General features: G+C 42.6%; 3 protein-coding genes across 5 annotated transcripts; 2 read left to right on the top strand and 1 right to left on the bottom strand.

Moving 5' to 3' along the window:
• Positions 1-1,178: 1,178 nt before the first annotated feature.
• On the bottom strand, positions 1,179-10,315 carry pnpla8 (patatin-like phospholipase domain containing 8). 3 transcript variants are annotated; one of them, XM_019260507.2, is made up of 11 exons: positions 9,575-10,315; positions 8,457-8,503; positions 7,399-8,380; positions 7,073-7,222; positions 6,822-6,973; positions 6,562-6,656; positions 6,286-6,457; positions 6,108-6,165; positions 5,671-5,865; positions 2,597-2,792; positions 2,188-2,462 (listed from the first exon to the last, which is right to left on the bottom strand). In XM_019260507.2, the coding sequence occupies exons 3-11, from the start codon at positions 8,356-8,358 to the stop codon at positions 2,188-2,190; spliced, it is 2,253 nt and encodes a 750-aa protein (XP_019116052.2). In that variant the 5' UTR covers positions 8,359-8,380; positions 8,457-8,503; positions 9,575-10,315. The 3 variants fall into 3 exon arrangements, with proteins under 3 accessions (XP_019116050.2, XP_019116052.2, XP_019116053.2); XM_019260505.2 differs by having other exon boundaries at positions 1,179-2,462; positions 7,399-8,503; XM_019260508.2 differs by lacking the exon at positions 8,457-8,503.
• Positions 8,511-9,655, top strand: akap14 (A-kinase anchoring protein 14). Its single transcript, XM_010747305.3, has one exon. The coding sequence runs from the start codon at positions 8,610-8,612 to the stop codon at positions 9,180-9,182; it is 573 nt and encodes a 190-aa protein (XP_010745607.3). The 5' UTR covers positions 8,511-8,609; the 3' UTR covers positions 9,183-9,655.
• A 2,239-nt stretch (positions 10,316-12,554) lies between the features above and the next one.
• avpr2l (arginine vasopressin receptor 2, like) lies at positions 12,555-13,724 on the top strand. The gene is made up of 2 exons (XM_019260497.2): positions 12,555-13,377; positions 13,522-13,724. The coding sequence occupies exons 1-2, from the start codon at positions 12,555-12,557 to the stop codon at positions 13,599-13,601; spliced, it is 903 nt and encodes a 300-aa protein (XP_019116042.1). The 3' UTR covers positions 13,602-13,724.
• The last annotated feature ends 609 nt before the right edge of the window (positions 13,725-14,333 follow it).

A 14,333-nucleotide genomic window follows, 5' to 3' on the forward strand; every position in this document is an offset into this window, starting at 1 on the left:
AATAGAGCTTTTAAACAGTGTTTTATGTCCCATTTTCATTATTAAGCACATAACTGCATAGCATCTTATGCACTCACAATATAATGGGACCAAAATTGGCAACCACATTTTTAGTTTTGGCATCCAAAAGCTCATGCCTGGTTGCCAGCCTAGCAACCACAGTTAAATGTCTGTGTTGAGCCATGCTGGGAAACTGATATTTCAAGAACAAAATAGACAAGTTAGACCTCAGCGTGGGGAGGTAAATATGTATTTTTTTTTGTGATCTGGTTGAACTGACCATTTAAAGTGTAATTTGTTCCAATAAATCTAATTCAGATTCTTTAATCTTTTAAACATGTAGTGCCTTTTAACTTTTAGCCTTCAATAAATCTGTGTACCTAGACTTTACTAGGACATAGGATTTGTTTTTATGATTTCTTCACTTACAATTCAATGTATGTAAATTAAAATATTAAAATATACATTAATCCAATGTCCAAAGTAAAATCTAAAACTCTTAGAAACAAATATTCTGCTGTATAGCCAGCTTTCAACATAGATCCTCTTGTAGGATCTGTCAAGCCAGTATCAGTGTTAACTCACTGAAAAGACTCTTCTGGACTAAGGCCAAGTGTAGGCAACACAGCCATAAATCAGACCTTGACGTTTGGGTGAAGCTCCCACTGGTGAAGCTCAAGCTGGCATTGAGGAGAAAAAAAAAAGTCCATCACTCTGTCACTCAAGCCAACTGCAACTTTGACAGTTTGAAACCAGGAGAGAGGCTTCAGTCAAGTGAAATACTTGACACATCGTTCTATATCTTTCTGACATGTGTCACTGTCGTGGAGGTTTGCAGGTATGCCTCCCCGTGGCATATTGTTCACGTTGATTGGGGTGACGACAGTTTGAGTGAGAGGAATGACGCTGTGGAATTTCAGCGGATCTTCAATGGGATCGAAACAATAAAAGCACGGAAATCAACGTGTGCCATTGTGAAAAAAACAAAAACAATTCATCACTGGAAGATGCATAGCATTCCTTTGTGACAACACTATTGTGGGGCTCTTTGTGATGTGTGTGTGTGGCAACAGAATGGAAAAAGCAGATATAGAAATACATATATAGAAAAACAACACGCGGCACACCCACTTCATGAGCAGAATTTGAAAGAACACAAAGATCAAAAGAGAAAGGAATTTAGATCACGTTTTATTTTTCAGGACTTTTTTTTCTTTTGCATTCTAGAGAGGAGGGGAGGGATCGGGGAAAAATCTCACAATGTAAAAGTGTGTCACCTTTTTAAAGTGTGCGACAATAGCAGCCAAGGCTTAGGAATTCAGGCTTGAAGGAGGATAAAGGCAAGAGCTTAACACTGAGTAATGAGCCACAATGGAGAACATGCTTTGTAGGAGGAAAACAGCAATCACATTCCGATACGTTCTCGTTAGAATCAGATCAGATGTCAGCGTGGCTGCAGATGAATGACAGTAAACTGAAGAATCTACAGTATTTTCTTAAATCCTAGCACAATTTATAATCACTTCAAATACTATTTACATTTTCTTAAGGAGGTTAAGAATTATATTTTACAAAGTGCATGAAGTCCTTTTTCTGTACAGTAGTTAGAAATAGGCAGCCGTGTTTGTGTTCTCACTGTGCAATCATGTGTTAACTGCTTCTTAATTCTTAATTCAAGTGACTTGAAATGCAAGTTTCAAAACAACTACTTATCATAGTATCATTAATTCTCCATAATATGGTCACGCCACATCGTCGTCTTTGTGCGTCCAGTCAACCAACACCTTTAGCCAGCTTATAATTCATACATTTATGAACTTGTGCATACATACATGTCCCTTCTCTGATCAATCAAGTGAATGATTTCATCAGTTTTATTATTCTGTCTCCATCAGACACATTCTGTCACATAATGAACAAATTATATCCTTTCTGTAATTTCACATTATTTACTGTATTTTCTTTTTTTTTTGATAAATAACTTTCAGTCCTTTTATTGTTCAGTAGATAATCAAACCATATGAACCAATGACTTGGTTTTTCACTCCAAATCTTTAAAAAAACAGTGTCCAGTTTGCTCCCTTTTCAACAGTTCATCTATTACAGTAAGTCTTGGGAGTTTTACACTCCATGTATGCTTACCTTAAAAAGTCTCTCTGTCTCTCCGCCCTGTTACCAGGCCAAATACTACAACTTAGAGGTGAAGGGGAGACCCTCGTACATGTCAGCCTTGAGCTTGCCCCATTCGGCCAGTCTCTGGATGGTGCTCTTCTCCTGGCCCAGCACGCTGGCCGCCTTCCTCAGCTTGGCGTCGTTGCGCTCCAGGTAGCGCTCCCCCTCGCTCTTGAGGAAGTTCAACTTCTCCACTCGGCTCTCGTTCAGTGGGATGTCCTCGCTCATGTAGGGGTTGAAGCGGAAGTAGGTGTCGGGGGGGAGGAGAGCGTCCAGCATGGTGTGCACCTCTGGAATAAGGATGGGGTTTTTAGCTACAGGCAATTCAAGACAATACACTGACTGCACATCTCTAATCTGTGGTTTATAATGAACTGTCTGTGTGATATCAAACAGACACAAACAACATTTTGTGTGGTCCTACCCTCTGTATCCGTGGCACTGCTGATGACGTTTGTGAGCTTGGCCTTAAGGCTCGTGTAGGTTGTGCTGTTCTTGCCCGCTGTCTCGTACCGTCCGGTGCCTAGAGACAACACACACTGCAGTGGCGTGTTAGGCCACAGGCACTTACACTCGTGGATGGCCAACGCTGTGGGGTTGTTGATGAGGAGCCCTCCATCCTAAAATAAGAAGAACCAGCAATAAGAAAATAAATAAAAAAAGAAGTAGCCAATTACCCAAAAGTAACCCAAATGTAAGGCAAGAAATTAGTGATATGTGTGTTTAACACCAATAATGAATCTAGAAGAAAAGAACTAGGCTAGGAGGTTGATCAAAATCTAAATAGTGTGTAAGAAGCATGTTTATGTCCTATTTCCAGTGAAACTGAAACTTTAAACCACGCGCAACAAAACTTTAAGTCACCTTCTGTCTGTCAAATATGCTTTCTAACCAAGGTTAATGCCCAAATAGGACGCTCTGTATGTATAGAATGTGCCTCCAGGTTTAATATATTTGTTGTGACAGCCTGTGGGGGACAAAGGAGGTGAAGTGAACAAGCTGTCCCAGAGCTACACGGCTTCATGCCGGAGGAAAAGAAGCTTCCCTGGCCAGAGATGTGCTGTGCTGGCAAAGAGCTTGTTCGTTTTTTTCCAGAAGTAAACAAATAGGAGAAGCTGTCTTCTTAGCAGCTATCAGCAGATAAAATAACTTTTTTTTTCAGAATTTGATCTGAAATTTAGCTACGTAAACACAGAGTCTACGTGCATCTGAATTTAGCTCGATTGATACAGCAGCATTTGAATTTCAGTATTCCAATCTTGGCTGACTTCGTTTAAATCATGTGCTTGCTTTTTTTCATTAGGCCTGTCTCCTTTTCACTAAATAATGTTACCGGATTTGTGAAAGAGTTGCTGATCTAAATGATGCCAGCAACAAGAGAAAGAGGACGAAAGAGAACACTCTTCTCTCAGTCTTTTCTCCCCGGTCCAGTTTTGGACTCTGTCCAGCCACTGAAGTGTATTTGGCTTCGATTAATAGAGATGGAGAGTGTGGCACACAAGAGGTTTGATCCTCCCCAGTAGAGTGGGGGTAAAGGGTCATTTCCATGCCTCTACAAGGGGTGGGTGGTATCCAAAAGGACTAAATCCTCTCTTTCATTTGAGATACAGCATGTGTGGTATTAGAAAGTGGCAGTCAACAACAACCAGTGAAGAAAAACAAACATGTCTTCAACAAACTAGTTTAAAAATATGTAAACAGGTTTAATATTTTGTTCTAGAAAACTGACTCTCCATCAGTCTGCTCTGCGGTTCTGGTATCATTATGGGACAATAATGCCTACAACATGTTACTCTTGCCACTCTAGCCTAATTATGAAGCTGTTTACGCTCAGGTGTGAAGCTATTGAAACAGTGGAACACAGTTCACACTCTTGGGACAGCAGGTTAATTACACAGCTGCTCCTCAGCTCTGACCTTCAACCTCTCACCCTGAGGTCTCACCTGACTGCAGGACATCCAAATTCTACCGCTACGCAGAGCGAACGCATCTTTTTTTTCCACCACTGTGTTTATGTATGTTTATATGTATTTCTGGTGCTTTGCGACGGCAGAATTTTCCCTGAGAAATACCGCTGCCAGTGCTGAAAACTAGAGTAGGAGTGAGACCGGTGGGTGGTGGTAACGGTAGCTCAAACTGTCGATGAACGACTATGCAGCTCCAAGAGGAATGTGGGAAACAACACAGACGCAGACACAACTCCGTCGCTCTTCATCTTTCCATCCCCAGCTGTCAGCCAAGAGTCTATGGCAAACAAACCGATGCTTAGAAATAAATGGGAATTCTGCATTGTTTAAACATTAGAAGCCAAACTAGCACGCATGACACGACTTTTGTGTCATTTTTTGCTAAATTTGTAGCTGGAAAAGCTGAAAAAAGGACGCGTTTTGTGTTTTGGGATTGGAAATTAGCATCTGTTACTGACTAAAACATTGCATGGCGCTGTCTACCAGGACTCTTACATTAGGAAACGGCAGGGGAACAGAAATACGTGTTGAAGCAGGGACAAGGCTAATTTTGCACAAGTAGGTTATTGAAATTAAGCTAAGCCTTGAGCATAATTGCTGCCCATAAAGACCATCTAAAGATATCTGGCCTAATAATCAAACTTTATAAGGCGCTCTGTGATATGAGCCCAAGAGGTATAAAAGATTAGTAGTAGGAAGTAAAATAGATGAATGCTTGTAGTCGGGATGCTTTAAGAGCTTGATTTTCTTTCAATGACCTCTGACTTTAAATTTAATCCACCAAAGTTGAATCTAATAATTTCATTTGAACCTCCTGAAACATGCTTTCACAATCCCTGTTGGATGTTCCCTGAAGCTTTCCATTTCTCTGCAGAAAGACCAGCTGAGTCATTAAGGGTGAGGCCTTTGATGTTTGGGGGAGACAGACCAGGTTCCAAGGACTCTCTCGCTCTCTCTCTCTCTCTGTCTACCTTCATCTCTACTTTCCCTCTTTCCTTCGACTCTTGACAGCAAGAGGAGAGGATGAGCCAATTAAGGGACCTCCTTCAAGGTTGATGCGTTGGAAAAAGGGAAACAAATCTACACACATACCCTTGATGTACACACACACAAACAGCACACAGTGCAGTGTAACGCTCAGTGCTTCTGTCCTTGGCACAAGGTACACGGCGTATTGATTGGTAAGATTTCAAGGAAGCGACCCTCTCACATCAAACTCGGCCTCTCAGAGGGATGTGACTTCTTAGATCACTAGGGAGATTTGAGCCACTGTTGATGCACAATTTGAAAGAAAATCTCCATCTCCAAGGGCAATGTCAGAACACGGATCACGTTGCTTCGTTTTTAGATAAAATGACACCTAACGCAGATGCCGGAAAATGAAACCGATGCCGTTTAACACAGTAGTGAAGTCAAGAGGAACAGGTCTGTCTAATGTCAAATCTATCTATTCTGAGACCAGTGTCATTATTGACCTCCTTTTCAAAACTTAGCAAAGACGTCTCCCAGTTCTTTTGGTTCCATGGCATACCTGATGGAGGTCTTTTCCCAGGACAAATTCCTGGAAGTAGCCCGGGGCGGCAGACGAGGCCCTGATAGCCTGCCACATTTTGTGTTTGCAGTCTCCAAGGTAGTGGGATCTCATTCCTGGCATGAGTCTGTAGTTCCTAAACACATAGGCCTTCAGGGGTAAGCCCCTGTTTACAATGGCACTCACTGCTGACACCTGGTGGACATGCAAGGAGCATATTTAGAGGAACACGCAAAGTCATCTCTATTTTTTTTAAACATTACAACAAGTTGATGTTTTTCTCAAATGCTTTGCTGGACGGAAGACAAAAATAAATAGATCTTAATTTCTTTCTTTTTTTTTTTTTTAATTCTCTGACTATGCTGCATAATAAAATGCTCAAATAAAATCGATCCATGCACAAATGAAGTCTAACACTAAAAAGATAAGTGACTTACCTTAGGACAGTTTGGGTCCCTGGCAGTCTCAATCATGTGCCCGTCACCCATTCGCTCCCTAAAGAAAATACAAAAATAAATTAAAGATACAAGTTAAGACAATTTAGTATCTTTGAATCAAGAATGGAAGGGGTTTGTAAAACAATGGAAAGACTTGGAAAAAGTCCTGAAGACTAACTTGAGGATGTTTTCCCATATTTCGCTGTCATAGAAAGCATGGCTCCAGCCCATTTTCACCGTCCCGACGATGACGTTCTGTTTGAAGACATCCGCGCCCAGCTTCCTGTACATCTCCTCGCACTCCTCCAACGGGATCTGAAAAATCCCCAGCATGAAAGCCAAAATGGCGCCTAAAGCAGAGAGGAACGGGAAGTGTGATGTGACACCGAGCAAGGAACAGAAAACAACGGGTTTCCATAAACTTGCAAAAAACTAAACAGTGGTGACAATATACCCGTGCTGACTCCACAGATGTAGTCGAACAGCTGGTGGATTCGTTTGCCAGTCAGGTTCTGCAGTTTCTGAAGAGTCTGCAGAGCCAGCAGCCCCCTGTGATAAAGTCACAAGATTTACAAACCTCAAATGACTCTTCTATTTGATCCACTTTTATAAACACATAAAGATGGTTTGTACACTTGACCTGTAACAATAGCTGTTACTTTTGTATCTCTCTGTGACGTAACCATCAAATAATAATCACTTCTTTAGTTTTACCTTGTTCCGCCCCCGTCGATAGCCAGGACCCGAATTCCTCTGCCTTTGACTGGATCGGTGTAGCCGACCAGGGCCAGCGCTTCTCTCACAGCAGCCTGAAGAGGAAGGTCTCTGGCCTGCCGCAAACGCAGCAGAGAGGGCAGCACACTCTCCTGAAAAAGGTCACAATTTGTAGAAACATAATAAATGCCTAAAATATCCCCACTTAGAAAAAAAACTGTACAACGCATCTGACGGGGAAGTACGCCAACCTTGACGGCTACACCTCGCGTCTCTGGGAACTCCAGGAGGTGATAGCTGAGCTCTTCCACTCGACTGGTGAGTAGCTTGACATCGGTGACCCTCTGCAGGCCTTTCACCAGGGCTCTGGTTCTGTTGTCCACACTTACTCTGGCTATTATCTGCATGAGAAATACAAACCATGTGCAAAACATTAGGACCACATGATGAATACAATATATTTCTTAACCATTTTAAGAGATAAGATACCAATTCTGAATCCACTATCCATTAAAAAGCAACATTTTGACAACATTCATGCATTCAGCGTCCACTGGAGTCATACCGAGTGCCTTACCTTCTCTCTTTGAGTCAGCAGCTGCCGCTTCGCTTTCTCCTCTTCGCTCTCTGTCTTCTCTCCCGCCTTGTCAACAGCCGGCTCTTCCACATCGACTGCTGACGACTTGCTGTCTTTTTCAGCGACGATGCTTTTGGAATCGCTTCTGAATTTGGGGACCAGGGGCGCGATGTAGCTGCCGACAAACGCTTGAACGCTAGGCCGAGGATAGGAAAGATAGTGGGTGAAGCCTTTTTTAGTGGAGGTGGCAGGCGCGGGGATGGACTGAGGTGCCTTGTCAGTTGCAGGAATGTCTGAAGATGGTGTACCTACTGGAGGACTGGGCTTTTCTGATGGAGAGGTAGTCGGTGCTTCAGTACTTTTAGCTTCAGCTACTGGAGACAAAACAGGAATGTGGTCCAGAGTAGTCTGAGGAACAGTGCTGGGAATGGGCTCAGAAACCGGATCATCTCCTCCTCTGTGCTGCTGCTGCTGCGCCTTCTTGTTTTCCCCTTCTTCCACTTGCGTGCTGGTGCCAAAGTAACTGTTGATGTGCTCAGCCAGAGTTTTGTAGGTCTCATCCATGTTGGTGGACAGAGCTGTCGGGTGAAACAGCTGCATCGTCTGTTTCGCCACAGTCGAAGTAGAGCTCATCGCGGACGCGCTCGCCGCCGAAGCTAAACTGGAAGTAGCCTTCTTTGTGACAACAAAAGGCTTTTCTGCAACTTGCTGGCCTTCCTCCTCTGCCGCTGTGTTCCTCTCGCCTTCTTCTTCAGCCTCCTTTTCCTTCATGGCGGTTTCAGGCGGCGAGGCAGCAGCTGTGCTGTTAGAGGTCAAGGACTCGGCTTTGGCCAGAGCTTTTTCCGCATGGGCGCCGTCGACCGTGGCGATGCTGGGTTTGAAGCGGGAGAACTTGGAGATGAGGTCCGTGCTGCCTACTGCCTTGGTGACGCTGTCGAGTGTGGTCCTGATTCGCGACATGCGTTTGCTGGCTCACTCGGAACTGCAGTAGAAAACTTTGTGTTAATCTGTGTGTATGTACGTTTGCGTTAAACGATGCAGCATTCTGGCAGGGCTACCTGCCATCGGCTACGGTGGCTTTAGTGGAAGCTTGATCCAAAGTTTCCTGAAAGAAAAAAAGGATGGGACAGATATGATTCTGTAAACATATAACAGTGTAAACAGAGGGCCAACAGAGGGCTCCATTTGACACCCTATCCATCCTGGTAGCCATGGAAACCACTATAGCAACAAAAACAGTTGCTACAACAACTCAAAGCATCCAGTTCAAAGACACAAACATGGATCCACATTCATCAAATCTGAATATCACAGCAGAGTCAGCTCTGCTTGTGAAAGCTCTGCTGGACAGACACCGTCAGTCCGTCATGAAGGAGCAGGCTGACACCGACATGAAGAACATTAACTGGGTCGCCGGACAAGACTTTACAGTGGAAGTGGGCAGGCAGCAGATTGGAGAGTACATCCAAACGTGGGAGATACATCCCCGCTGGCTTTACAGTCTGGACTTCCTCTGCTCGACCGAAGACGAGCATCACGTCTTCTACCACTACAGGGCCCGCTTTAGCACCCCGACCCCGAGGGAGCCCATTCAGGGGACAGCTAGCGTCTACTTCGTCGTGGACACGTCTAAAGTCAAACCCCGAGCTCTGCCCGTGGAGGTGCTGTTCATGCTGGAGTCCAACAGGCTGGTGCACACACCCGGGAGGAGCAGGTTCAGAGAGCGGTGGCTGGCGGACATTATCGAAAGCAAGGCTCTGCTCCAAAGAGCTGTGGACCTTTGAGCCGACAACACCGAGGAAGCAGCGAGAAGGAGACGACTTCTGGAACCTTCCTAAAAGCGTTACCATTAGCAACCGCAGCGTAACTCTGAGTCAACCCACTTTGAAATAACAGATATGAGTATAAACATGAACATTAAACAGTCTCTGTTATCTAGTTACCGTAGCTATTTTGAACGTTAAAGGTAATTCAAACGACAACCAAGCTGTTTTTCTTTTTGGTAAATGTTTTTTTCTAAATCTAAAACTGGGGCAAACAGCTGACAAATGCAACGGAGGAAGCCGTTAGCCGCCGTTAGCACAACATTAGCCACCGGACGGAGAGCACAGCGTGTCCGTCTTTTGTCGGATTTTTAACACGACGTCACAACATAAATCGATCACATTCATCTTACCATACGAAACAGAGAGCGACAGACGGGTTGGCCAAAATATTTGAGCTGGTACAGTATGTGAATCAGTGATGGTTAGGGGGGAAAAAACCAAACAGGAAGAAGAGAGGAGGTGACGTAGCGCCCTGGATAACAGTGCAATGTTTGACTCCCGCCGCTAGGTGTCGACAAAACATCTCTGGAATAAAACAACACATTCAGAAATCACGGCAATTATATTTTAAATACAGATATGAAGTATCTATCACACTGTATGTGCAGTGTAAATGAGGTTTGATTATCTTGTTGTACAGTCAATGTGATCCCAGTCCACTATTTTAAGCAGCACAAGCAAGCAGAGGTTATACTGTGTTTCAGCACCATGGAGAGCAACATTTCATCCAGTTGTCATAATGAAATGAGTTTCACACTACTGGTGTTAACACTAGATCATTATAACATAAAAAACATATAGTGTTGCAATATCCCTGCCAACCATCTCCAACAAAAACACAAAACAGTATCTGAACTGAGATGTTCACACATGGTTGTCCTTGGGCTTGAAGTCAATCAACGAATCTGTTTATTGTGTGAGATGTATAGAATATCACATTGAAAAATGCTTCTTTGAAAGGAAACATATTGGAGTTAATTAAATCCTTGAAGGTTGTATCAATATCTAATTTACTGCACAATTAGCCGGCTGTCTCTCTTTCTCCATTAGCACAAACACTTGTCAGTCACCCCCCCTGTAGTGTTCATAATAAAGTTAGTCACACAGAAGTTCATGAGTCAGTGCGTAATTGTAAATGTTCTCAACAATTCACATGCTGTGCAATTTACAGTCAAGTTTTAACAGTGTATCAAAGAGTGGTGTTATACAACACAGCTCAATTTCACGATATTTCAATGCCTGGAGACCAACAGGTTCATTTGCTGTGTGATACTGGCTAAAGACAAATGCGTCCACTGGTAATGATAATCATAATGTTTTCCATTCCTGACATATCCAGGCAAATGGCTGCACTGGGGGGAAAAAAAGAGATTAATAGGTGTAAAGGTGCCTTTTTATTCTCGTTCACGTAGAGAGGAATGAAACACTTCTGTGCAGAGCAATTCACTTGAAAATGATTTCTTTCGAGAGTCACACTGGTGGCTTGACATGACATATCCAAATGTCATATGAAAAGGCTTTGAACATGTATAATGCAGTATCAGAGGAGGGTAGTGACAAGTGCTAATACCATGTGCGTAGGAAGTAGGGTGGTTATACTCCAGATCAGAGTGAGGTGAAAGAAAGGTTTTACTGAGGTCAAGAGTACAACAAATTACTAGTGCAATTATAGCACATATGTGTATAGTAGTGTATCATACATGCACAGTATAACGGCACAGACAAAAAGAAAGAAAGAATACTATTCTGTCTACTATTTGGAGAAACAGCCGTAATTAGCTCTTTCGGGAACAATACAAAGAAAGCAAGAGGATGTGATGGAGGCTGATGACACTAAAGTACTATCATCTTTTTCCACTCCATGCCCACGCTACCTTTTATTGTGTAATAAGAACACTCTGAAATGACCCAGAGTGCATGTATTATCTTTCTTGCAATGGATGAAGTGGTGGCAACATTATAGTTTTTTTCCCCTCCTGTTGTCACTGCTCCAGTGCAGCGATTGTACTGGATATGTTCATGTCATCAAGTGGCAAGTGCCACCTACACATTCTGTGAGTGGTCTCTTCATTATGCTACATGGCAGTGCACCTGTTTTCTAAGAAAAGAGAAAGGAAGGTACTCTTTCTGTACGATGTGTCTAGTGGTGCTGTAAAGGAACACTCCTTTTATTTTACACATGAAGGTTGGCTCATCTTGGACATTAGTCAGCCTGTCAAGACTGCTGGAGGAGCTGTGAGAAGTCTAAGAAAAATATCCTGAACTTTTGTTAAAATGATCTTGTACTGAGACAAATATTTGACAGACATCCTCTGTCATAAATTTTGGCCATGAAGATGGAAGATGGAGGCATCAAACAGACATCTTGTCTGATGAAATATAGAACAAAAGAATAAAAGCTTCAACTTCTACTGCTTCAATTTATCAATATTCTTGTCAACACACAAGAGTGTGATACTAAATCACTTCAGAGTTTTGATTCATATTTCATGCTGCAACTTCCGCTGTGAATGCAATGTTATGTGTTTATGCTTTGACAGCCTTTAACTCATATTTCAGGTTTGGTTGACTGAATGTTTAATATGATTTTTATCCATCAGGGTTCAGCTGTCAAGGTTTGTGTTTGTGCAACTTTTTTCCCCTGATCTCACTGATCCAACGACCACTTGATCGGGTTTGCTCATTCCTGCCTGAACAGTCTAAGACTAATAAAACATAAAATAAAGAACTGAGAATCCTGTCCACAAGCCCTCACATCCGAGGAACCACACTCTACACAAAAGTCACAGCTGGATGCTTGTTTACTGCCTTTACATTTCTTTCTCTGCCTCCTAAATGTCAGAGCTTTAATGGGAACTCCTGTAGTGCTATTCCTATCAAGCCTGCCCTATAAAATATAAGTACATGCCACTACTGTATAGCGTTTAGTTTTCACAATTAAATTCCAAAAAAAATGAGTGATGTTATTTTTAAAGTGCAATAAAGAGATGCTGATCATTTACACAGGTGGTTTGAGAGAGAAACAATCAGAAATGAGTTTGCATTTTGCATTTATGAGTTTGGGGGAGTAAATTAAATGTTTTGGGTTTTTGTTTTATTGTCATTAGATATGTTTTTTTGTGTGATTCAGTCGCCACTTAGTAGACTGACCACCCTCATCCCTTCAAGTGGATGACTTTCTCGCCTCACAGCTCCCACAGTCTTTTGCAACACGCGCGCAAAGGAGGAACATGTCTTTGCGCCAGCACTGTGATATTCTAACACCTAACCTGCACGGAAACGTCTACTGAACCTTTGAATTTACCGAATACATCAGTAATTTGCGTTTAAATGGATCCCAGCAGCAATGGCTCTGAAACGATACCAAACAGAGATGGAGATGCGCATGAGCATTTTGCGCACATCAGAGCTGGGATTTTGGTTTTGATTTTCGTCCTAGCCACAAGTGGTAATCTGTTCTTCTTGGGCACACTTTGGAAGAAGCGAAAAAGAAACACGAGGACCCAACTGTTTCTCTTGCACTTGTGCTTGGCAGATCTGGTGGTGGCATTTTTCCAAGTCCTACCGCAGTTTCTCATTGAAATTACGCAAAGGTTCCGAGGCACAGACTTCTTGTGCCGCTCCGTAAAATACCTGCAGGTGGTCGGGATGTTTGCCTCTGCTTACATGATAGTGGCTATAACCATAGATCGGTATCATGCGGTGTGTAAACCGATGGTTTCCTTCTTAAAGAATTCATTCAGGAGGTATCTCTCCATAGGCGCCGCGTGGCTCATCGCCCTCGCCTTCAGCTCTCCTCAGCTCTTCATCTTCTCTCTCCAGGAGGTAGAGGAGCATCAGTACGACTGCTGGGCGACGTTTATTGAACCATGGGGGAGCCGGATCTACATCACCTGGATCACACTCTCAGTGTATGCCCTGCCTGCCATGATTCTGCTCTATTGCCAATTAAGAATATGCACAACTATCTACTTCAACATGAAGAGAAAGGCGCTGCAGGCAGGGCGCACGGGCACGAAGGGGGTGTCAAATGCAAAGATGAAGACTGTGAAGATGACATTTGTTATTATAATGACATACACGGTGTGTTGGAGCCCCTTCTTTGTTGTCCAGCTATGGTCTGCATGGAGCCCAAGCACTGCACCTACTGAAGGTTTGTCCACATGATGAAGAGGTCACTTTGGTGTAGGCCTATATGTTATTTATTAATGAATGTGACCAGTTGTGCAGAAATATCTTAGAGCCAATATTCTTTGGTTTGTTTACACATTTCTCTCTCTCTCTCTTTCTCTCACAGGTACAGTGTTTGCCGTCATCATGCTGCTGGCCAGTCTCAACAGCTGCACCAACCCCTGGATATATCTCTACTACAGCTAAAAAAAAACATAACGCCAGAGCTGCATGAACCAAAACTGATACAGATGTTCCATATCAAAGGACATGCCACTCCAGACACAAGACAGAGACTAATGAAGTCCAGAAGGGTCATCTGGATGAGGATATTTGACACCCAGAAAACCAAAATGGATCCTGTGTTCAAATCTGCGTAGCTATTGTTGATGAATGTTTTTCCATTACAAGACAATTTGTAAAAAATGTAAAAATGTGTTTTCTCTTCTGATAAAAAAAAAAAACTCTCAGCCTTGCTGTATGTGTGTATTATATTGAATTTCTGTTGTGGGTTTATTTTAGTGTTCTAAAGAAATGAAACATCCATCATGCATAACAGAAGAAAAACATGTTTCATGTTTTAGAAGAACATTTTGCAGCTGTGAAAGACAGCTCTTTCATTTGGCGCTGCAGGGGGAAGAAATGTGGAAGCCTTTTCAAAAATAAATCCCCCATTTCTAAAAAAAAAAACAAAAACATATTTGCCTTTGAACGTTCTGTGAGTGTGTTTTGTGTAATTATAATACAAATGGCACACAGGAGTTATTTACATAATTATTTGGCCTTTTTGTATGATCACAAATAAACACTGAGAATTACTTTTCCTGAAATATAAAGTCTAATAAATAAATGATTATTTACTATTTAAAGCACTGACGTCAATCCTCTTTGATTTGCCTGCCATAGACAGCAAAACCTGAATGTGTTTGTGTAGCATAG

The sequence above is a fragment of the Larimichthys crocea genome, chromosome XX (genome assembly GCF_000972845.2).
Source record: "Larimichthys crocea isolate SSNF chromosome XX, L_crocea_2.0, whole genome shotgun sequence".
Classification (NCBI taxonomy): Eukaryota; Metazoa; Chordata; class Actinopteri; family Sciaenidae; genus Larimichthys; species Larimichthys crocea.

What these genes read in the sequence shown, in the direction of transcription:
- avpr2l (XM_019260497.2), top strand. Translation starts at nt 12,555, where the DNA reads ATGGATCCCAGCAGCAATGGCTCTGAAACGATACCAAACAGAGATGGA. An exon ending in AAGCACTGCACCTACTGAAG is followed by an intron (nt 13,378 to 13,521) that starts GTTTGTCCACAT and finishes TTTCTCTCACAG; the next exon opens with GTACAGTGTTTGCCGTCATC.
- pnpla8 (XM_019260505.2), bottom strand. Translation starts at nt 8,358, where the DNA reads ATGTCGCGAATCAGGACCACACTCGACAGCGTCACCAAGGCAGTAGGC. An exon ending in ATCGACGGGGGCGGAACAAG is followed by an intron (nt 6,657 to 6,821) that starts GTAAAACTAAAG and finishes ACTTTATCACAG; the next exon opens with GGGGCTGCTGGCTCTGCAGA. An exon ending in GGGACCCAAACTGTCCTAAG is followed by an intron (nt 5,866 to 6,107) that starts GTAAGTCACTTA and finishes CATGTCCACCAG; the next exon opens with GTGTCAGCAGTGAGTGCCAT.
- akap14 (XM_010747305.3), top strand. Translation starts at nt 8,610, where the DNA reads ATGGAAACCACTATAGCAACAAAAACAGTTGCTACAACAACTCAAAGC.